The sequence below is a fragment of the Tiliqua scincoides genome, chromosome 1, assembly GCF_035046505.1.
Source record: "Tiliqua scincoides isolate rTilSci1 chromosome 1, rTilSci1.hap2, whole genome shotgun sequence".
Classification (NCBI taxonomy): Eukaryota; Metazoa; Chordata; class Lepidosauria; order Squamata; family Scincidae; genus Tiliqua; species Tiliqua scincoides.
The window spans coordinates 213,117,664-213,141,358 of record NC_089821.1 but is presented as its reverse complement, the minus strand read 5'-3'; the positions used below and the strand labels follow the sequence as shown (position 1 = coordinate 213,141,358).

Below are 23,695 nucleotides of genomic sequence, written 5' to 3'. Positions count from 1 at the left end.
CAGGCAGAGGATGGGGAGAGGGCAGGGGGAGGCGTGACAGGGAGGCGGGAGGTGGGGAGAGGGTAGGGCGGACATGTGCTGGGGGAGGGAGAGGAGAGGAAAGGAGGTGAGACTGGTGGAGCAAAGCTCCACTGGATCCAAAGCCTCCATGTTGGGCTCGCCGCCTGACACAAAGGCTTTTACCTCATCACCAATCTTTTGGTCAGAGGTGAAACAAGTAGCCCCATTATGGGGTTAATCCCTTTACCTGGGGAAAGGGGATGGAAGTCCACATCTCCTGAGGTGCCGCCCGTGGTTGCCTTGGGCGTGTAGGATGAGGTAGCAGCTGTTATTATTGGTGCCACCGCAGCCTGGGCAGCTCAGGATTGGGCTCTCAGTCATGACCACTTGGGGCTTACACTTAAACTTCACACATTTTATTTTTCACCTTAGGGTCACAACTGCATTAAAAAGGGGAAAAATATAATGCATTCAAATGTATGTTACAGTGACTGAAATTCTTTTTTACTTTCCTTCCTGAAGTGTACAAAGAGTTTATTGCTTGAATGCTGTTAAGACAATTTTATTTAAGCTTTTATAAATTTTAAAATAGTTTCTATGAATAAAACATCGTTGAGAAGGTTTCATTAATAATATTAGAATTCATTAACTTTATTTATTATCTCAGGGTCCTGTACTGTCAGCGCTAGCCCTCCACCAGTGCTGAGTGTAGCAAATGTGCCGTAAGGCCAGCACTGGTGCCGGCTCAGTGCCAGTCTGTGCTGAGTCAGTGGCAGCCGGAGGCCTGCCACATGCCATCTGAAGCGATGGACAAGCTCTGAGGTAGGGAAGGAGGCATTCCAGGGCACGGGGAGGACAGGGAGGGAGGAGAAACCAGGGTGGGAGGGGGCAGGATTGGCAGAGCTCTGCTCCGCTGAATTCAGAGCCCCATGTTGGGCCTTCTAAGCCAACACGCTGCCTCTCAACTTTGCGCTGACAAAATAGCTGGTACGGACTTGAGTAGCCCCATTGCAGGGCACAGGCCTTTCCCTGGGGGAAGAAGATGAATGTCCCCTTCCCCCAAGGAGACACTGGTGGCTGCCCAAAGCCCACAGGATGCAGCAGCCACCGTTTTGGTGTTAGTGTGGTTAATCTTCCCTAAGTAGTAGAATGGGAAAGGGCAAGAAAGATCACTATACCAAAGACAAAGGAAATTAAGAGACTGGCCACTGACCCATCTGGCAAGGAGTTGCTTCTCCTTAAGTTACACAAGTGATTTCTGGAGAGGGCAAACGAGCCCCAGTTGTTCCTGAGGGTAGGGGTGACTACAGAATTCCAGCCAGCAGAGCACAGCTGGCTTTGACACATTAACTCATTAGCAGACTGGTTCACAAATCCACAGTATCAACAGTATAGAAGACTGTAATGCAAACAACACATGGCTGAAATGGAAGTATACTTTTGGCCAATATATATGAAAGTACTCATCTTCTTTGGTCAATATATATACCTGATGAAGTTTAAAAAGTTATTTGTGAAATATGGTCTTTGTACACTTGGCAGTCATTTGTGGTATTTGTAGTCTGCTGTAATCTTTTGCAGACCCATTCAGCTGAAAAAAGTCAGTATCTTTAAACAGTTGTATATATTACTTGGAGTAAAAATTGGGGTAAAAAAATATTAAGGTTAAGTGATAATACAATATTAAGGTTAGGTGTTACTATATGACCAATAACATTTATGATTTACCATCAAGAAACATCTGAAGAGAACCTTGAAAGTCAGAAGACAATCGTGAAGAATGGGTTCCTGTCCTTATCTTATCCTTCTCACCATCCTTGCTTTTCTTCTTTCCAACTTCTCTTTGATCTGGCCTTTCTGCCAAAGAAAATCAATGCAGTTGTGAATACTGCCATATGCTTATTACAAATGATTCAGTATTGCTTGTCTAAGGCAATGGCCAGTATTGAAATGGACAAAACCATCCATCCATTGCTAGGAGGGGTGCAAACCTTACTGAGTGACACGCATGAGGGGGTGACACCACTACTGGTCAAAAATCTTGTTTTTTTTTTTAATAATATCATATTCAATATACCATTATATTTCATTCAATGCATAATTTCATGCAAAATGTAATGAAACAAACCACAAATTGAAATATCTATTCTATATAAAGTTATAGCCAAAAATCCATTGCCACACCCACTACTCAGGGTGTTGCCCTTCCCACTGCATGGGAGGAGGTCCATCATGGGGGTGACAGGCTGGCCTCCTGCACCAGGTGATGCAAACCCTAAGGATGTCACTGCATCCATCCTTACTTCTGATGGACATGATGGTTCTTGGGGACAAACCTCAGGAATCTATGCGATCCCTAATAATAACAGCTATCAATGTCTCATTATTTATAAATCTGTTTCCGTGCTCAGCACCTATATTGCGGCCTTTCAATATCACAGAGAAATGCATCACAAATCACTGACTAGAACAGACATTGCATAAAGCCATGTGTATACATTTTTAAGTCCCAATATAGACTGGGAACACCAATGTAGGGATTTCATCAGCAGAAAACATGGAAGTGATAAGGGAAGAAAGAGAACTATGTTCATTCTTTGTCCTCCAAGTAGTGTTACACAAGACATTGCAAAGAACGTGGAATACGCTTGCTTTGTTTCTAAAGTAACGTTTAAAAAAATAGTCCACGTAATGTTGGACAGTGTCCCCATAAAATTAATGTAGAATTGGTTGGTTTTGGAAAGAATGAGAATTTCTCCCAGCATTGTTTGATCAGTACCTACAACTTGGTCTCACAATCAGAGCACACAGTTATGCATACCTAAGTTTCACTGAAATCAATAAGGTTTAAGAGCACCTACTCAGTGTGGCCATACAGTACATGATTACTTAGAAGTAAGTCTCACTATTCCTAATTAAATTCCTGCACAGCGACGCAACAGTGCTGAAGTGGGCTATTCCGCATCCTGCAGAATTTTGACTGCTGGAGATCTCCTCAAAGGAAGTGGACATTTGTCCCCTTGCCCTAGAGTAAGCCCTAGCAGCCACAATGGATCAATTTGGACCTATGTTAAATTGCTGCTGCAAGTTCAAGTTGATCTGTGCAGATGGATCAGGCTCAGGAAGGAGGATAGGATACAGCATGCACCAGCACAGCTGATCCCTCCCCTCTTCTGGGCCCAATCCGCCCACCCTGCTCCTATTGCTGCCTTCCGCCTGCCCTGTTCCACCTCCTTCCTGCTCTCATCCCACCCCTGCGCCAGACTTACCTTCTCAAGTGGGTGCCCTGCAACCACTGGCAGTCTTCAGCTTTTCCAACAGCACGCCAGCTAGAATCGCTGCCACAAAGTGCTTTGGAAAGCATGCTTCACCAGCATAGGGAGTCAATAGGATTGAATTATCAGTTTAATGGGTTTGCCACATTAGTTCGCAATCTTGTACCCTGGGCCCTCCACATCAGTGGGTCCCATATCTATGGATTTAACCATCCATGGAGACATAGTTTCACATGGGTGCAATTACTAACTTGGAGTCCCCAGAGGCCTCTCCTGTATTGCACAGGCCCCACTCTATTGGCCTCTGGGGGCCTCAGAATAGCCCACAGAAGCCTCCAGGGAAGTTGCTTCCAGTTTTTGGAGGCAATTTCTGGTTTGTTTCTAAAAACCAGAAGTAGCATCCGGAAGCTTATGTGGGTCATTCTGAGGCCTGCGGAGGCCAAGAGTGGGGTTGCTGTCTACAGAGAAAGGGGCACACAAAGAAAATTGGATCTCTCTGAAGACAGAGGATTCTGTGGATAGTCCTTGCCAAGTTTTCAAAGTCTATTTAATGTCATACCTTTGCTAGTTCTCTCAGGTTTTTCTGCTTTCTCTGGCTTCTCTGGTTGCTTAATGATAGGTAGCGCATCAGTTTTAGTATCAGAACTTTTAAGATCTTTTTTCATTTCTGCAACTGACATTTTGGATTCAAGGAGTGTATCTTCTGGTAGTTTAAATTCTGGTACAATATCCTTTAAAAATTCCCAAAGTTTATCCAAATATCCAGACCTTTAAAAATATACATAAATATTATTGATTTGTTACATAAATGACAACCTGCTGTTCATTCAGTGTAGAAGTACTGTAACACTAACAATTTTTTTTATCTGTGGGCACCAATACAGAAGTCTCTGTATTATATTTTATTGGTGCATATGCAGTGCAGTTATTACTGAAACAATTCAAGTAAATCTGCCATCCTCATCTCCCCAATGGTAAATAGTTCTGGTACAATTAAGAAAAGTACTTACTCGTATAGAAGAAAACATGGATGGAAGCACCCTATGGTTGCAACCCCTTATACAGTATCCTAGGAGTAAGCCCCATTGACATACTTCTGATTAAACGTGCCTCAGATTGTACTATAACAACCCAATCCTGAAGCTTGCAGCTCTCATCCCCTACCCCTGGGGCAGTGGTTCTCAAACTGGTGGGTCACAACCCACCAGTTTGTGTAAACGTTCCCCCATCCCTTTAAGGGGTGGGGGGAGAGGCAGTGAAGTGACCCCCAGGATCATGTCCATATGGGGAGCGAGGGGGTGCTTTTGACTTACGTTTAGGCAGGAATACAGCAGGCTGCAGGAGGTATGGGGAGCCCATCTGCAGTGCTCCCCAAGGCTTGGAACATTCAGAAAAAGCAGGCGCAAAGCACTTCCATTCTGCAAGTGCTGCGCAGGGCTCCCTGCAACTCCTGCAGCCTGCTGCAGCCCTGCCTACATAACATAAGTGAAAAACATCCCTCTTGCCCCCCCCTAGCAATGCGATCCTGGGGGTCGCGTTGCTGCCCTAGCCCCTCCTCCACAAAGACTTACTGAGGGAGTAAAACTCCTTCAGAGATTGATAACCACTGCCCTGTGGAAAGCCCTAGGCTCTGTAATGGGGCTTCTCAAGTCCTTACTGGCTATTTTGCTAGTGCAGACTTGACAGACTCTGTGTCAGACTTTTCAGCCCGACATGGAGGATAGGTTATGGCACAGCAGAACTCCACCAGTTCCACACTGCTGCTACCCTAGTTCCTCCCTCTGCCCTGCCTCCTCCCACTCTAAAACTTCCCACTGGCCGGCGCTGCTGGAGCACTGTCCGTCCATCCACATGACACTGAAGCTCAGTGCCAACTGGTGTTCGCCCAGCCCCTACGGCCCCTCCTCTCTGGGTGCCGTGGATGTGCCTTATGGCATCTGTGTGACACCCTCAGCGCCGGCACTGAGAATGTTTAATATTGGGCCCTAAATGTTCACATTTGTGATGCAGCAGTGGCAGTGAAGGAGAGGCCAGCCTTGCTTTGTGCAAGGCCTTTTATAGGCCTTGAGCTATTGAAAGACCTTCATTCATTCATATAAGTTCCATCTCTAATATATTTATTTATGTAAATTTATTCAAATTTGAAATGCAAATTAATACTTTTTTTCCCCAGCCCCTGACACAGTGACAGAGAGATGATGTGGCCCTCCTGCCAAAAAGTTTGGACACCCCTGTTTTAGAATATTGAGGAAAGAAGCAATAAATAAAAACAAATACTACTGCCCTGTACTAACCAAGAAAAAAAGTAAATCAATTTAGAAGTAAATAACAAAAAATTTGAACTGAGCAACTACAAAGCCAGATACTTAAAACTTATCATTGAACTCAGTAAAAATGTACACAATTTATTCCTATATATTTTAGATTTTTTTTACCACTACACAGACCCAACAAACCAAATAGATGTGTATAATAACAATTTTAAAAGGTTACATCTGGCTATAGAAACATAAAGAGCTGCAAGGAATGTGGAACTAACAGACAGAAACACAATAAACAGTGACAAAAGACTTCTGAACTTCTAATTTTCAGACACAAAGCAGTGGAATTAAAAATCTGACCTTCACAATGGATTTTTAGGCTTTAAAACAGTCTGACAGCTCAATCCTATGCTTTCCAGGGCCCAGGGCTGTAACGGTGCTAAAATGGCTACCACTGCATCCATCTGGGCTTGGAAGCAGCACAGGGGCTACTCTGGGGTAAGAGAGACCCAAAAGAGACCCATGTTGGATCTCCTGGGCCTGGAGGGGGGTTAGGATATGATGGCAGGGCCTGCTGCTATCTCCATCTCCTCCCGCCTTGCTCCCTCCCCCTGCCATGCCTCTCCCACCCTCCCCCCAGACTTACCTCTCTGCCGCCTAGCATTCACCCAGAGCTCCAGGTGGTGGTCTGCCATCCTCCGCCCAGCGCTGGCTCAAAGTAGGCTCATTCTGAGCCTACTCCGGTGCTGGACTAGCATAGACTGTTGCAGGCATGCCTTTTGGCACATTTACCACAGTGTGCCCCAGCATGGCCCACAATAGATCGGGTCCTCAGTCACAATGCAGATCTATTTTTCCCCCAAAAGATCAGATGAACCAAATATGGAGAAACAAAAAGAAAGGAACTCTTTATTTAAGAAGAACTTACTGGAGAGGAATAATTTCTGGTATCCATCCGGTAAGTGCATGTAGAACTGTGAATTCCCCCAATTCTCTTTTTCCAAGTTCATTTATACTACAATGAATACAAACATACATATTAACACACCAATATTATATTCAGATTTTAATCTAATTCACCCTATAGCATCCTTCCCCATTTTCCTTATTTCACATATAATTTTCAGTGTTGAACTATTTTACTTGCAAGTAAATAAGAATGCCCAGAAATCCATACTCAATCCAGTGAGTTATCACTCACTAACTCTGGGCCAGTGGGGATAGGATTGACAGAATATTTCTGTCAGGACAGGATTGTGGGAATATTTCTGTGATTATGTCATTCAGGCACCATTAATTCATGACATATAGACAAAAAAGGCACCCTTAGTATTTGAAACTGACTCTTTTGTTTATTGTTTATTTTGATCTCGGAATAGACAGACAGGAAGTTCAGAAAACATACTCATTGTTTGCCAGTTTAATGATGGCTTTGGATAAGATCAGAGGCCAAAGTTCAATTTCACAGGTTGTAACTGGAAGCAATATGTAATTGTCTTCATTGCAAGGTATACTATCATCCACAATGAGCTTTCGCCAGCTCCCCTGCAAAAGAGAGAGAACTGAAATGAAATATTACAGAGTTAAAATGAGAAAAGTGAGTCAGTTTACAAACCTGTGTGACCTTCCAGAAGCTTGACCCTCTTTATAGATAATTTCAGTAGCCAGGGAGAACAAATTTGAACGTCCAGTAGATTCCATCTACAGAATGGATAAACAAGATTCCTGGTACTTTGGAAATGGTCCAAAGAACTATGATGAACTATTCCCCAAACGTTAGCACAAACATGGCTTTCATAAAGGCAGCAATATGTTTTTAGAACTACTGCTGAAACATTCTGAACATAAGGCTGAAACATTCTTATGTTACAAACGCATAATGAAGAAGGATGAAGTTTAGTTTTAGTCATTATTACTGCTGTGCAATGGTGATGCATGGCGGAGGCAGAATACATTGGTGCTACTGGTACTGAACAACACTCAAAGAGGGGAAGTCAGCTTTTATAGTTAATGGATGGTGATGGCAGATGGTGAAAGGCAAAGGAGATTGTTCAGGGGCACGTGATGGTCCCAATGTTGGGAGACACTGAAATGAACTCAGTGTGCGCCTTGATGTTACTAGAGTGCACCCATCCTGGGGACTTCTGGCCATTCTCTAAACATTGATGTTCTATTTCATATGGCCCCAACCCAACCCTGACTGTTTTGCCACCAAGAAGCATCCTCTGTTACTAAGAAGCCCTTGTGACCACTCCAGCCAGTTGCTGCAGCCGTGAGGTACAATCCATCCTACAAGCGTTGCCACTAATGTCATTGGAACATGCCATCTAATTCTACATCTCCAGCTAAATATAGCCCTGATAAAACAGCAAGAGAAATACAGTATTTGCTCATTTCTTAAACATGAATTGAAACCCAAGAGAGGTGTGAAGGTGGCTTGAATCCAGAGGCTGAGGGCTTGTTTCCAAGATTGGATGGAGGTCATTATACAAAGAGTATCTGTTATATGGTCTCTGCAGCACTGGGTCATACCCATCTTTTTCTGATCATATGAAGATGCCAACTATGGCTCCCTGGAACATGTACAAATATTGTACATTCAGGGCACAATCCTAAGCAGGTATACTCAGAAGTAAGTCCTATCGTGTTCAATGGGATTTACTCCCAGGAAAGTGAGGTTAGGATTGCAGCCTCAGTTATAAAAAGATGATATAGTTCTGATTTGTTACAGTGAACACCATAGGTACACACAACATACAAGCATACGAAGTTGATTTCTGAAACATGTGAAGTGACCTAGTGATCATAAACAAAAGATCTTTTATGATTCTTTACATTATATACCAAGTTGTAATGCTGTGATGCTGAAAGGTTTGGATGTGTTGGGTACAGCCCTTGCTTTGTTCACATAAAAGGTTTCTTAAACATTATTTAGTAAACTCTTCTAGAAGCATTCAGTGACTTTTCTCAAAATTTGATTTTTAATTGGTTTTGTAATACAATCTTTTCTGTCTACTTTGCTAAACAAATAGTATGTGAAAATATATAATTAGAAAAGAAAAATAAGTACTCACCATCCAATACAGTTTAACTACATATTTTCCATAACTATTGTACAACGGCATATGCCCCTTGATAGCTTTGCATAAGGAGTATATATGTTCCCATGGCTTCCATAAAAGTGTAGGTGGTTCATTTGTACTGGCTTTACCATCGCCACTTATCACACTTGCATTGTATATTCTCCAGGCTGCACAGATTTCACTTATTATCCATCTCATCAGCTGAAGTCATGGGGGCAAAGGAGGAAGGAATCACTAAGATCAGTTTTACTCATAAAATACATTTTAAGCCTGCTTTATATTAAATTATATGGTCATTATTATTTATTAACACAAGATAAAGGGTAGATAGTGTAGGACACATGGAGATTATGTCTTGAACTTGGGCTCCCAGAAGCCAGACTTAGAGCCCAATCCTATTCAACTTTTCAGCACTGATGCTGTCGCAATGCAGCCCCGAGGTAAAGGAACAAACATTCCCTTCCCTTGAGGAGGCCTCCGTGACTGTCCCCCCATTGCACGATGTAGCACACAATCTGTTGACACAGCTGCATCAGCACTGGAAAGTTGGATAGGACTGGCTCCTTAGTCATCTTATCAGTGCTCCAGTTGCTCAGCAAGCCTGGTAGATGGACAGCCCAATCCTACCTAACTCCTTTGGCATGAATGCAGCCAAGTCAATGTTTTTAAATGATGGAAATGAGCAGCCTGACATATACATATACAATCCCTTTAAAAGCAGTAATTTGCTATAATTTCATGTAATTATATCCAGCTGGGGTTAGAACAAAAAACTCTTGATGTGCAATCCACAAATGCACATCATCATTTCTAGTGTATTTCCATACTTCAGCATTTGTAAGTTGCGTTCTTTTATCAGATTAAAACATATACAATTCATAATAATTTTAAAACCAGAAGTTAATATAAAATACAGAACTCTCTCTCTCTCTCTCTCTCTCTCTCTCTCTCTCTCAAGTTTTTCTACCTTGTTTTAAATTAACCCTATATTTAACCCAAGTTAAACTTAATCTAAGTTAGAACATAACCTGAACAGTTCAGTAAATTGGGACACAGGATCTAGGTGAGAGCAATAAATAATTAAACACACAAATTCAAATAAAAACTAGCTTGAGGTTACAAAAACAGTCCAGCCTAAGAGAACAGAACCAGGAGGGTAAGAACCTAGGAAGGGCCAGTTCCCAACCACCCAGGCAATCTAGCATAGTCCATTTCAGCAATTTAGCATCACCACCTTTAGGAGGTGATAAGAGCCCCATTAGGCTAATCGAAGCATGACTTGTGAGTGATCATCTAATTTTGATTCAGGCTCACTTTATCACCCAATCATATAGAGCTGATCCACTGGTGGAATGAGAATTTGGCAGTCTACTCACAAGCACATGAAGCAGCATGCTGTTGGAGCTCCAGTGGGGAGGCAAAAGAGGCCCACTGTGTGGCGATGGGCAAAGGAGCACCCAACGACGACAATGAGTTGGCTGCAGGGGCAGAACAGGACAAGGTGGTGGAACAAGGGAGGTGTGTTGGAATTAGGAGGGGGGCGACACCAGGTGTGAGCAACTTGACCAGATGCTATTCCCTTCCAGCACAACTCCTTTCTCTCCTTGGACTTGCACCAGTTAAAGAACTGGTGCAGGTCTTAGTAAACCAATCGGTATGCAGGAAGGGTATCTGGGAAGGTAAGGGGAAATAGTTTCCTCAGCGCTCCCAAGGCCCCCCCCCCCACAGAATGCTGCTCAAGCCTTTTTGGTGTGGCTTCACCAGCCAGGGGAGGGGAGGATAGGACTGGGCCCTAAACACAAAAACAAATCTTAGTGTACTTTTCTTTTCCATATCAAAGCAATTTGTCTCTTTTACTATGTTTTTACTATCCACCGACAAAACTATGTTTTATGTTTCATTAAAGGACTAATTGTTCACATACCTCACTGCCCATTAAATGTTCATTGGCTGAAACAAGATCAAACCAAGATTCATTTTTCACTACCACAGGCACCTGAACAGATAAGAGTTTTAATTATTTTCATTAAAAATATTTATGAGTTATTATTAATTACATATGAATAAAAGTTTACACAGTTTTAAAATTTCTAATAACTTGTTAACATTTCTATGAAAATGTTTTCAAAGTATTTGTAAATGAACTTAAGAGTTAAAAGTTTGAAAAACCTTATTCAAATGAACTGGGATACAAATTATGCACTAGCAAAATAGGCAATCAGTTTTGAAAGTGGTACGGTAGATGACACTTTAGTATACCACTTTTACTCATGGTGTTTACACTCTTTTGTTCCATTGTTTGGTTGCACAAGTTTTGAAAGGACTTCAAAAACCCATGAATTCTTTGAACAGAGATAACAGTGAGGAGAAAGTAAGTCCTAAAGTGCTGCAAAGAGATCATCGTCACTGAGCTGCATGAAATCCTCTGTCTCTGCTGGAGAGAAGGTGGAGTATCTCAAGACATAAAGGATGCAAACATCATCACGCTGTACAAGAACAAAGGCGACAGGGGTGACTGCAACAACTACTGCGGCATCTCTCTCCTTAGCGTTGTAGGAAAGCTGTTTGCCCGAGTTGCACTAAAGTGGCTCCAGGTACTTGCAGAGAGCATCTATCCAGAATCGCAGTGCGGTTTCTGAGCCAACAGCTCCACCACTGATATGGTATTCTCCCTTAGACAACTGCAGGAGAAATGCAAGGAACAACGACAGCCACTCTTTATAGCTTTCATAGATCTCACAAAGGCTTTTGACCTGGTCAGCAGGGACGGCCTCTTCAAGATTCTCCCGAAGATCGGATGTCCACCCAGGCATCATCAGATCTTTCCACAAGGACATGAAGGGCACTGTTGTCTTCGATGGCTCCACATCAGACCCCTTTGACATCCAAAGCCGAGTGAAGCAGGGCTGTGTTCTTGCGCCAACCTTGTTTGAGATTTTCTTCGCTGTCATGCTGAAGCAGGCCTTTGGAACTGCAATAGAAGGCATCTATCTCCAGACCAGATCAGACGGAAAGCTCTTCAACCTCTCCAGACTGAGAGCAAAGTCCAAAGTCCAGCTGAAATGTCTGTGTGACTTCCTCTTTGCTGACAATGCAGCTGTCACTACCCACTCTGCCAAAGATCTCCAGCAGCTCAAGAATCGTTTTAGCAAGGCCTGCCAAGATTTTGGACTGACAATCAGCCTGAAGAAAACACAGGTCATGGTTCAGGATGTGGACTAACCTCCCTGCATTACAATCTCTGCACATGAACTGGAGGTTGTCCATGACTTTGTGTACCTTGGTTCAACGATCTCCGACACTCTTTCTCTCGATACCGAGCTAAACAAACCCACCGGTAAAGCAGCTACCACGTTTTCCAGACTCACAAAGAGAGTCTGGTCCAACAAGAAGCTGACGGAACATACCAAGATCCAGGTCTACAGAGCTTGCGTCCTGAGTACACTTCTGTACTGAAGCGAGTCATGGACTCTTCGCTCACAACAGGAGAGGAAACTGAACGCTTTCCACATGTGCTGCCTCCGGCGCATTCTCGGCATCACCTGGCAGGACAAAGTTCCAAACAACACAGTCCTGGAACGAGTTGAAATCCCTAGCATGTATGCACTGCTGAAACAGAGACGCCTGCGTTGGCTCGGTCATGTCGTGAGAATGGATGATGGCTTGATCCCAAAGGATCTCCTCTATGGAGAACTCATGTAAGGAAAGCGCCCTACAGGTAGACCACAGCTGCGATACAAGGACATCTGCAAGAGGGATCTGAAGGCCTTAGGTGTGGACCTCAACAGGTGGAAAACTCTGGCCTCTGAGCGGCCTGCTTGGAGGCAGGCTGTGCAGCATGGCCTTTCCCAGTTTGAAGACACACTTGGCCAACAGACTGAGGTAAAGAGGCAAAGAAGGAAGGCCCATAGCCAGGGAGACAGACCAGGGACAGACTGCACTTGCTCCCAGTGTGGAAGGGACTGTCACTCCCGAATTGGCCTTTTCAGCCATACTAGACGCTGTTCCAGAACCACCATTCAGAGCGTGATACCATAGTCTCTCGAGACTGAAGGTTGCCAACTATGTAAAAGTCTTATCCAATAAATACTTGGCAAATGTATTTGGCAAAATAAAACTAAAAGGAAATGGAAATGTGAATCAAATCAATGAGCAGAGCTGTAAGTATCTTCTGCAGAAGAGCTTCATGTCTTCTAAATTATGGTGAACTTCTTATTTAATGGACCTAACTCAACAGACCGGAAATAATAGAGAATTTCCAAAGTTTTGCCATTTTTAAGGACAATCTAAGAATGGACACTTCCTCAGAAACTGAGTTCTACTTTATCAGGAGCAGCCTCAAGAATCGAAACTCCCATTCCTATAGTCCCCTGCTCTAACATGGAAAGGAGAGCAGCAGAAAGTTCCATAAGTACTACCATTGCTTTTTCCACTAGGCACTCTAAGAATGGAGATGTTTCTCCATTCCTAGAGCACATTGGTAGAAAGCAGAGCAGAGCGACTGCACCTGAGCCTTCTTAGGTAGGGGTTGAATGAGCTAATAGGAGGAAATGGGTATCTAGGTTTAATGAGCAGTCAGCATTAACAGATATTCCTTCCCCCTTACTCATGCATTAAATCAGGGGTCTCCAAACTTTTTGCCCAGAGGGCAGTATCAAATATCTAGCGTGGTGTGGAGGGCTGGGGAAAAAATTAAATATAAAATTTAAATAAATAAGAGATGGAACTTAGATGAGTGAATAAATGAATGAATGGGCTCTTTCATTCAACCTCTCTGGCCCTCAGAACACCCTCAGAGCACAGTTCTGGTCATGTTCACTTGAGTGGGCCAGAGGCTTTCAGGGGACAAGAGGTTGGACGTGGGCTGGAAAGAGGCTTGCTGTGGGCCTCATCTGGTCCCCGGGCTGCGGTCTGGAAACCCCTGCATTAAATCAAGGTCTCAATTCACAATATAGTGTGTTTTTGCAAAATCTCATTTGATGATCTGGAAATCATTGATGATGTATTTGTTCTGGACTACATTACAAATTTAATATCTACATCTAATTTGAATTGTGCCACAGCAAGTCATTTGGGTACAAGTGGCTTTCATATGTTTTCACTGCAGTGGGTGTTAATTTGATTGTGGTAATGCATGAGGAAGGGGATGGAAGGATCGGAAAACGTACCTACAATCTGTTTTCCAAGGCCACCTGTGAGGATTCACTTCCAAGTCCACAGATGTAGGTAGGCAAGAGTCTACGTAAGAAAAATCCACATTCACCAAGTCCATTCAAGCCCCAGCAAGGTGTTACAATAAGTGCTCCAAGACGTGCCCACTAACATTTCCCAAGATACATGAATTATGGGATCTTTGACAGATGGTCATGGTGCAACCAGCTCCTAATCTGTTATGTGTGAAAAAGAGAGCTGAAAGAGAGCTAAAAAATGTAACTGAAATGCATGGCAGGAGGCAAAAGTAACACAGTAAGAATGATTGAAGTTGACTAGAAAATTGATGCTACTTCATAAGATAAAGAAAGAGAGAGTACAGTGTCAGCAGGGCAGTTAGTGAGGGATGCTGTCCCAATCACATAGCATGTAAGCAGTGTTGGATTTTCCAATATTTCAAAGGGTTCTGGGGGAAAAAAACAAAACAGGCTCTAAATCGAGCCAAAGAAGGATAGTGAAAGAGTATGACTAGTCATGGAGAAGCCAGCAGTGCAACCAGAATTTCAGAGCAACAGCACTGAGGTAGCATTAATGGCAAAGGAGGAAGAGAGATGGGGAGCAGGCCAGTGATGGGATTGAGCCGGTTCGTGGTGGTTCTATAGTACCACTTCCTAGTTCACCTCTTGGTTCGGAGAACCGGTTGTTGGCTGGGGAGCGCACGCGCAGCTATGACCCTCCTGTGACTGTGCGGAGAATGCAGGAGAGGGCGCGAACGGCCAGCGTGCAGCCTCGCTGATGAGGAGCAGTTCAGCTGCCCACCACGCGCCTCTCCTCCCCGGCTAGGCTCAGCACTCCCGGTGAGTCGGGGGCGCGGGAGGAAGAGGAGGGCGCTGGAGCCCAAAGAGCCCCTGCTGCCCTCGAGGGCGAGCCCCCCCCGCCGTCATGTGTCCCCACCTGCTAACGAGGGAAACAGGAGCAGCTGCCCGCCCCGCGCCTGTCCTCCCTGGCTGAGCTACCTGGCTCAGCTTTCCCGATGGGTCGGGGGCGCGGGAGGAAGAGGGGGCACTGGAGCCGCTCCCCAAAGAGCCCCCGCTGCCCCCGAGGGCGAGCCCCCCCTGCCACCATGTGTCCCTTCCCGCTAACGAGCAGCCTCGCTGACGAGGACTTCAGTTCAGTGCCAGCATCAGTTCAGCTGCCCATCCAGCGCCCTGAGGATTGCAGCCTCAGTGAGGAAGATGAGATGCTTCCTTCTTCACATTCTGATTGACAGTGGCTGCAATCCTAACCACACTTTCCTGAGAGTAAGCCCCATTGAACAAAATAGGACTTACTTCTGAGTAGACCTGGTTAGGATTGTGCTCAGTGCCTACATAGAGGTAAGTTCCATTGTGTTCAATGGGGCTTACTGCCAGGAAAGTGTGGCAAACTCTGCCACACTTTCTTGGGAGTAAGCCCCATTGAATACAGTGGGACTTACCTCTGAGTAGACACTGTCAGTCAGAAGGTGAAAAGGAAGCATCTCATCTTCGTCACTGAGGCTGCGATCCTATCCACACTTTCCTGGGAGAAAGCCCCATTGAACACAATGGGGCTTACTTCTGAGTAGACATGCCTTGCATTGCATTGTCAGTCTGGAGGAGAATGAAACGCAGCCCCGAGACCTCCAAGGGGCACCTCCTCCTTCCAGCTCCAGACTGCAGAAGTTTTTGGAGCTCCCCCTCCACCTTTGATCCAGGCAAGAGGGTCAGTCTCCCAGTGTATCACCCCACCAGTGGCTCTCCCCAGAAGACTTTTTGCCCCTAAGAGACATCAAACCCCCCCCCCCATCTCTCACACAGGAAGGGACTGAAGATCGCTTATGTCTCCCCGGCACACTTCTCCAGCTTGGATGGGCTCAAGGTCCCCAGTGAGAGGAGCCAAGGGAAGACTTGCCTTCCCCTGTGAAGTGCAGGTGCAGCTCCGCAGCGCGCCTCCTGCTGCCCAGAGCAGATGGGTTGCCAGCCCCTGGACTAAGCTAATTACTGGGCTGGGGCACCTTCCTTATGAGGAAAGGCTAGGCGTTTGGGCCTCTTCAGCCTAGAAAAGAGGCATCTCAGGGGGGACATGATTGAGACATACAAAATTACGCAGGGGATGGACAGAGTGGATAGAGAGATGCTCTTTACACTCGCACAAAACACCAGAACCAGGGGACATCCACTAAAATTGAGTGTTGGGAGGGTTAGGACAGACAAAAGAAAATATGTCTTTACTCAGCGTGTGGTTGGTCTGTGGAACTCCTTGCCACAGAATGTGGTGATGGCCTAGATGCCACCTGGCCTAGATGCTTTTAAAAGGGGATTGGACAAATTTCCAAAGTCCATCACAGGTTACAAGCCATGACATGTATGGTGCAACCTCCTGATTTTAAAAATGGGCTACGTCAGAATGCCAGATGCAAGGGAAGACACCTGGATGAGGTCTCTTGTTATCTCACCTGCCTCCCCACCCACTGCAGGCCCCTGCTTTGCACCCCCTGGTCAGTAGCAGCCCTCAAACTTGTGGGAGACTCGCCACTAGAGTAGACCAAAGTGATGGGTATCTGCTGTTGCCTGTCGGAAAGCAACCTAGAAGAATAGTCCCCTCATAGTACCTTTTTGCTCATTAGTGAAACTGTCCTTCAAGGCTGCCATTCTCTCTCAAACCCTGGAAGTCAACAACTCCCCTTGAACTTGTTGGGCTTCTGAGCAGATGTGCATTGGATTGCAGAGTTGGAAATTGTAGGGGGAAGCTTTAGAGTTCACTGGAATTCTTTTTGGGGCTGGGTGGTAAAAGCAATAGAGCAGCATTTCTCAACCAGTAGTACTCATACCACCAGTGGTACTTGAGGTGGTGCCCAGTGGTACTCATGGCAGGACCCCCCCCCCCAGACCTCCACTGCCTGGCAGTGAGACCAGCAATATGACGCAACAAACAGTGGTAGGAGGCTCAGTTCTGCTTTTCTTGCACTCAAAAAAGCCTTCCCATCTACCCTGGGAGCCCAATCCTATGCTTGTCTACTCAGAAGTAAGTTCCATTATAGTCAATGGGACTTACTACCAGGAAAAAGTGGATAGGCTTGTAGCCTGAGCCTCTCTCTTACCGTGGTTTGTTGCATCATGTCTGGCCTCTTAGTATGGAAATAACTGGTGATAAAGTCATTCCAGTTACTTCCAGTTGTACTTCCCAGAGGTGGGCCATGCAAAATGGTACAGCGGGCGAGAGGCAGATGCTGAGGAATGCTGTAATAGAACAAAAAAGAAGGGGAGATATAAAGATGTTACTATGCTGTTGTTGCTTTTGGTTGATGATGAGGTGTCAGACTATGTGCTCAGTGCACTTTTGCTGACCAGATGTTCACCACTAAAAGTGAACCAGATCCTTGAGAGGATTGACTGCTCTGGTAAAAATCACCAAATTCCCACTGAGAAGGAAGGTGGCCCAGCTCAAAGCCCAGTGCAGCAAGTTGGTTTGTGCAGATGTGAAGGTGCTATGCTGCTGTGGTGTCTCCAGAGGTTGGTAACCTGGAGCCCTGGCAGTTCCCACCTCCTCTTCTTGGTGCCTTCCTGATTTCATTATACAACTGCCTTGAGAATTCAAGAAAAAATGTCCATTTGAAGTGTGCATGTTAGCTGCATGTTTATCCTCCTTGGAAACTAGTGGCCAGAGGCCTGTAAGTATGACTATAGAGGACAGAATTGCAACCTTGCAATTTGGATTTAGACATTGGGTTACAGTAACTGGTTAAAGTTACAGTGCAATCCTATGACTGTCTACTCAGAAGTAAGTCCCATTATGTTCAATGGGACTTACTCCTAGGAAAGTGTGTACTGTACAGTATAGGAGTGCAGCCGTAGTCTTTCAACTTCCTTTGTGGCAAACAATTGAAGCTCAGTTGCTCATTGCTCATTAGGACATAGAACCTGTTGTTAATTTATTTGAATCCCACCACTGGAGCAGGGGTCTATTGGAGTTTTACTGGCCAAGCTTTCTATTACGGCAGGAGAGTTTTCTCTTGACCATTCAGCTTTTTTTGATTAAGACTCCAAAATTCTAGAATAGGTCTGCAGAGAAAGAACTTCTGAACTATTCCAAACTATAGAATTGGCAGAAGAGCTTTCAGATTGTGGTGCTTCAGACAAGGAGACTAAACTAAGAAGAAGGGAAAAACAGCTAGAAAAGATCTGCAGATAAGGAGACCCTTGCAGAGGGTCCTAACTGTGGTTAGTAAAAGGTTGAAAAGCTCAGGATAGGAGGGGGAAGATAGTACGGATACAAAGGGATACAAGGTAACTTGGCACATGGACTGCACACATGGAAGGGCTGAAGAGGAGCTGGAGGTCAAAGTTTGCTTAACAGCAGGGCCTAGGAGAGGTAAAGGGGGTAATTTGTACCCGGGCCCACGATCCACGGGCCCGCGAATTTGTACCCGCGATCCTGGGGATCGCGTCGCTGCCCTAGCCCCTCCCCCCAAGAACTTACTGAGGGAGTAAAGCTCCCTCAGAGTTTGAGAATCACTGAACTATGGTAAAAATCTGTTGGTCAGCCACACCTGCTTCCCACTGGAATTCCTACTCCTAGTTCCATACATACATTAATGCTGACAAACCGCTCTTCAAAGGCAGGCATGTTTTGCAGGACAACAGAGAATGCTCTTCCAGGTCATCCAGAAACTGATATGGTAGGCTTGAAATAGGGATTGTTGGGAGGACTATAATCACATGTTGTAATCCTTCCACCTCTTCCTTAAAAGCCATTTCTGCCCAACGTTGCATATATGCAACAGAAATAAAATGTGTACACAATGGCCAGGGCAGAAATGGACTAGCACAGTCAAATGTCAAGGAGAGAGCTTCTCCTTATCAGGCAAAGTAGCAGGAATGTGGCTTCAAGGACGGAGTTCGCAACCCAGTAGAGAATACACAGACCACCAATAAGTCTGTATTTACAAATATTTACAGCAGCATTAGCAAGACAGATGAAGCAGCCCAGCAAAGTAACTTGCAGCACAGCAAAGAGGATACACCAAATAACACACTACACATGACTTTCCACAACCACCAGTGACCCACAAATGAGGGCTCCCACAGCTTTCCTTATAAGGACCTGTGAGCGAATCAGGATGGGTATTGCATCATCCTCTTACCACACCCTGTCTTGTGATGCATGACCTTATCCCTGTGACTGCATCAGCCAAGTGATTGCCTCAGCCACATACACTTACATTGCAGTGCATTGTGGATCCTCTGTCATGATGAGTCAGCACTTTACACATAGGCTTACATGGAATACATTTTGGCCACGCCTTATTCAGGTCTGCAAATTCTGACCGGGTTATGCACTGGCCCGGACAAACTGTAGCAGAGGAAGTTGCTCTATTATGGGGTGGCCAAACATGCTTAACATAACAGCCACATACGATAAACTTCAGATGTATGAGAGCTGCAATATTTAAGAAGCATTTTAATTCTTAAATACATTTACTCACCATGAACATTAAACTTAAGTTTTAATCCAATGGGCCCTAAGTTTCTATCTGGTAAATAATTATAAAGCTTGAAAATTTCTTATTTACCTTTTATATTAATTGTGATGCAAAAAGGAGCTCAGCCAACATATTCCTGAGAGCTGCACATTTTATGTCAAAAAGCTGCACATGGCTCCTGAGCCACAGTTTGTCCACCCCTGCTCTATTACTTCTGGATTCTGTTGTTGATAATAGTGTCATATAACTGGCCAAATCAGGATTTGAATCAACAGGGACCGTTTCTTTTTGATCTTTGAATCTATTGATTTGTTTTTGTCAAAAAATAAGAAATCAATATTCTAAACAAAATTTTACAAGCTGTTATTTTGTAGGATGCTATTTGTTTGGTGTTTTTCCTGCTGATACTTCTTACCTTATTAATTAAAATTTCTTGTGGCCTTCTCCAGCAACTCACTTTTAAAGAAGGCGGCAGCTCAATCTTTCCTTCTGGATCTTCAAATACATGCTGGGTAAAACAATAATTTATGACACATAAAATTTAACACAGTTCTTTGCTTACCTATAAGGACTTCGATTACATTCATAGTTGAAAGAGAGGATGGTGGCTTTCTAGTCTAATGAATTTCAGATAGCATGTCACTTTTAGAAATGGTCTAAAAGTTACTAAGGGCACAATCCAGACTTGCTCTTGCGCTGGCGCAAGTGAATTCTTGCTCCATCAAAATCTCCCACTATCTGCATGCATATCTCCTCCCTGCCTCCTCTCTGATAATTCTTTCAACAAGTGAAAATGTTCCCATCCATAAGCTCATCTTCTCTTATTCAGCAACCAAGCTTTAAAAGATAAGGAAGACCAGTACTTAACAAATTTCTGTGTGTGTGTGTGTGTGTGTGTGTGTGTGTGTGTGTGAGAGAGAGAGATAGAGAGAGAGAGAGAGAGAGAGAGAGAGAGAGAGAGAGAGAGAGAGAGATTGTGGTTCATATTATGGCTATGGCAAACTTACTAAAATAGGACTTCTTCCAGCCTTATCTTTTTCCTTTCCACCTTTCCCTGCATCCCACTTTTCAAGATTTATGTCCACTTCGTTCCACTCTGGCCAGATAGGAAATCTTCCCCGCCTTGCTTCAATTGTAACACCTTGAGGATTTACAGTAGAGGGGGATCCAGAAATAAACCAAGGGCTGTAACAAAATACGAAAAACATGGGATTTAATGCATCTTTCATGGCAATGCACTTTCACATTTACTACTACTACTACTACTACTACTACTACTAATAATAATAATAATAATAATAAACTTTATTTATACCCCGCCCTTCTCCCCAAAGGGACCCAGGGCGGCTATTTTTACTTCTTTCATGTTTGCTTCATGTTTGTGACTAACCACAGGATTGGGCTCTAAACCAAGGGTGTCCAAAGTTTTTGGCAGGAAGGCCACATCAGCTCTCTGACACTATGTTGGGGGCCGGGGAAAAAAAGAATTAATTTACATTTAAAATTTGAATAAATTTACATATGTTTACATAAGTGAATATATTAAAGATGAACTTATATGAATGAATGAAGGTCTTGCAATAGCTCAAGGCCTATACAAGGCCTTGCACAAAGCAAAGCTAGCCTTTTCTTTGCTGCCGCTACTGCATCACAGATGTGAAAAAGCAAGCAGTGGAGGGAGCCCTCATCCCACAGCTCATGCGAGAGTCAAACAGTTGCCCTCACACTGAGAGCAGTTGCGTTGGGCCAGTGCGGGCTCCAACAAATCTCCAGGGCCAGAGGCTCATTGGAGACTGGGGGTTCCCTGAGGGCCGCATTGAGAGGCCTCGAGGGCGGCAAGTGGTCCCAGGGCCGGGGTTTGGGCACCCCTGGACTAGAGCCTAGACCAGGGGTGTCCAAAGTTTATGGCAGGAAGGCCACATTGTCTTTCTGACACTGTGTTGAGGGCCGGGGGGGGGGGAGAGGAAGAATTAATTTACATTTAAAATTTGAATAAATTTACATAAGTTTACATAAATGAATATATGAAAGATGAACTCATATGAATGAATGAAGGTCTTGCAAAAGCTCAAGGCCTATAAAAGGCCTTGCACAAAGCAAGCCTGGCTTTTCCTTTGCTGCCACTACTGCATCACAGACATGAAACAACAAGCAGTGGAGGAAGCCCTCATCCCACAGCTCATGTGAGAGGTCAAACAGTCACCCTCCCGCTGACAGCAGTTGGGTTGTGCCAGTGTGGGCTCCAGCAAATCTCCAGAGGACCAGAGACTCATTGGAGACTGGGGGCTCCCTGAGGGCCACATTGAGAGGCCTCGAGGGGCACAAGTGGCCCCAGGGCCGGGGTTTGGGCACGCCTGCTCTAAACTATCAAACAGTTCAACACAGAACCTACAGATTGATTATGTTTTTATATAGTTTAGATCTACATAGTTTATATCTATGGCAAGGCATGTACCAATTCATTGTGACACACACACAGCCTACAGTTCACTGTGAATAGCCAAGAAGATTAAGCATTCCAAGAAGAATGTGATCTCTTCTGCCTTTGAAAATATGGATTGTTCAAAAGAAACTTTCATCAACTGAAATGTTTCATCTTCAACATCAAGATGACATGGCCTCAAAAAAAAAGAAAAGCCACAATTTCTCATCTTAAAAGACTGTCATAAATTAAAATCATTCTCACAATGTAAACTAAGATTAAAAGTTCAAAGACATAGTCACAGTGGAAATGCACTTACAGCAGGGCTTTTCAAATTGGAATGTTGCGACACTCCAGTCAGAGAGCCCTGGACACTTTCCCCTTAAGGACTGGGGGCAGGGGGGGACGCAGCGACACGATCCCTGGGGATCCCCAGGATTCCCAGGATTGTGTCGCTAGGGGGGCTGCAGGGACTGGGATGCACTCACCAGTTCCTGCAGTAGCCTGTCAGGGGTGCAGGGAGCCCTGCATGACCTTCTGTAGGGCTCCCCGCAGCTTAAAAAGTGAAAGCACAGCTATCACGGTCCACTTCTGGTTTTGTGGTCGCTCCACTTTCACTTTTTAAGCTTCAGGGAGCCCTGCAGACACTCACGCAGGCTCCCCGCATCCCCGACAGGCTGCTGCAGGGACTGGTGAGTGCATCCCAGTCCCTGCAGCTCCCTTAGCGATGCAATCCTGGGGATTGCGTGGCTGCCTCCCCCGCAAGAACTTACTGTGGTTCAAACTCTGCCTGAGAGTTTGAAAACTGCTGACTTACAGAATAATCTCAGAGCTAGTGGTGTCAGAGACAGTTTTACAACCTGCTGCAGGGAGCTAGGTTTTACTGCCCTGGGGTAAAATCAATTAGGCTGACAACCCATTCCTAACCACTTTTCCAGAACCAATGCAGTTGTGCCAATGGAGTGCTCATTGCATTCTGTGCATGAGGTGGGTGGGTGTTATGGAGGCCTCCTCAAGGTAAGGGAACATTTGTTCCCTTACCTCTGGGATGCATTGCTGCTGAATTGGCACTGGAAGTTGGTTAGGATTGGGCTGTTAGTCCATGTTAATATTACAGGGTAATGCTTCTATTTTGAAAACATTATACTGCAGAGGACCATATGCTGTTAACTTTAAGTCAGAATTTCAATTTTCGATAAACATGAAGATCCTAACAGCCTGTTATGGTTGCTGTCTATAGATTCAGTTTTCATGGACATGAAATCTTTGAAAATTTCTATGGTGGGGTGAAGGGAAGAAACAGTAGGAGGTAAAAAGGTTAAGTAGCCCCTCCCCCCGCTACTTTAACACTAAAGATCACCAATTCCAACTTTTCCCTGGTAAATATTACTAGAGGTTTTCAGCTGGATCTTATGTGGGCTTTGCACCACTGGAACGCTTGTTTTGACAGCATAAGGTTCTTTATGGCTGTTGCAAAAGTCAAAAAGCCATTTGGTGTTGCCTGGCCGCTGCTGCAAGCACGAGCAGCCATGTCCACGTGCCAGTGGACCAGGCATGACTGTTGGCACTGGTAAGTTGGCTCAGAAGGTTGAAAGGAGTTAGGGAGGGGTTGGAATGGGGCAGAGAGATGGAGAAATGGAGCAGAGAATGGATCAGTACCAGAAAGGGGTGCTAGTGGTGGCAGTGCATGTCAATATCCTAACCCCCTTCCCAGCCTCCATCCTGCAACCTGGGTCCATGTGGAGTTGTGCCAGCTATCCAAGTACACACAGCAGCCCAGCACAGGTTTATCCCAGGGCAAGAGAAAAATCCCTTATCCTAAGGAGGCTAAACTCCCCTGCAGGCTAAACTCCCCTGCAGCAGTCAGTGGGCAACACATTGGCATTGCAGCACAGGGTGTTAGGTAGGATTAGGCTGTTACAGGTATTTGCATATAACATATAGGCAGACTCCAGGTTTGTTTCTCAAAAGGATAAAACAAATTCATAGATTATAGAGAC

At 44.8% G+C, this 23,695-nt stretch overlaps 1 protein-coding gene across 1 annotated transcript in view; it reads right to left on the bottom strand.

Annotated features, from left to right (window-relative positions):
* ADGB (androglobin) overlaps positions 1–23,695 on the bottom strand; it is a 112,747-nt gene that overhangs the window by 79,847 nt on the left and 9,205 nt on the right. The window contains exons 2-9 of the mRNA XM_066622752.1: positions 20,281–20,458; positions 19,689–19,781; positions 10,544–10,615; positions 8,611–8,820; positions 6,942–7,081; positions 6,465–6,551; positions 3,835–4,043; positions 1,729–1,857 (exon numbers count right to left, since the gene is read on the bottom strand). Coding sequence (XP_066478849.1) covers positions 1,729–1,857; positions 3,835–4,043; positions 6,465–6,551; positions 6,942–7,081; positions 8,611–8,820; positions 10,544–10,615; positions 19,689–19,781; positions 20,281–20,458 — 1,118 coding nt within the window. The remainder of the gene's footprint in view (positions 1–1,728; positions 1,858–3,834; positions 4,044–6,464; positions 6,552–6,941; positions 7,082–8,610; positions 8,821–10,543; positions 10,616–19,688; positions 19,782–20,280; positions 20,459–23,695) is intronic.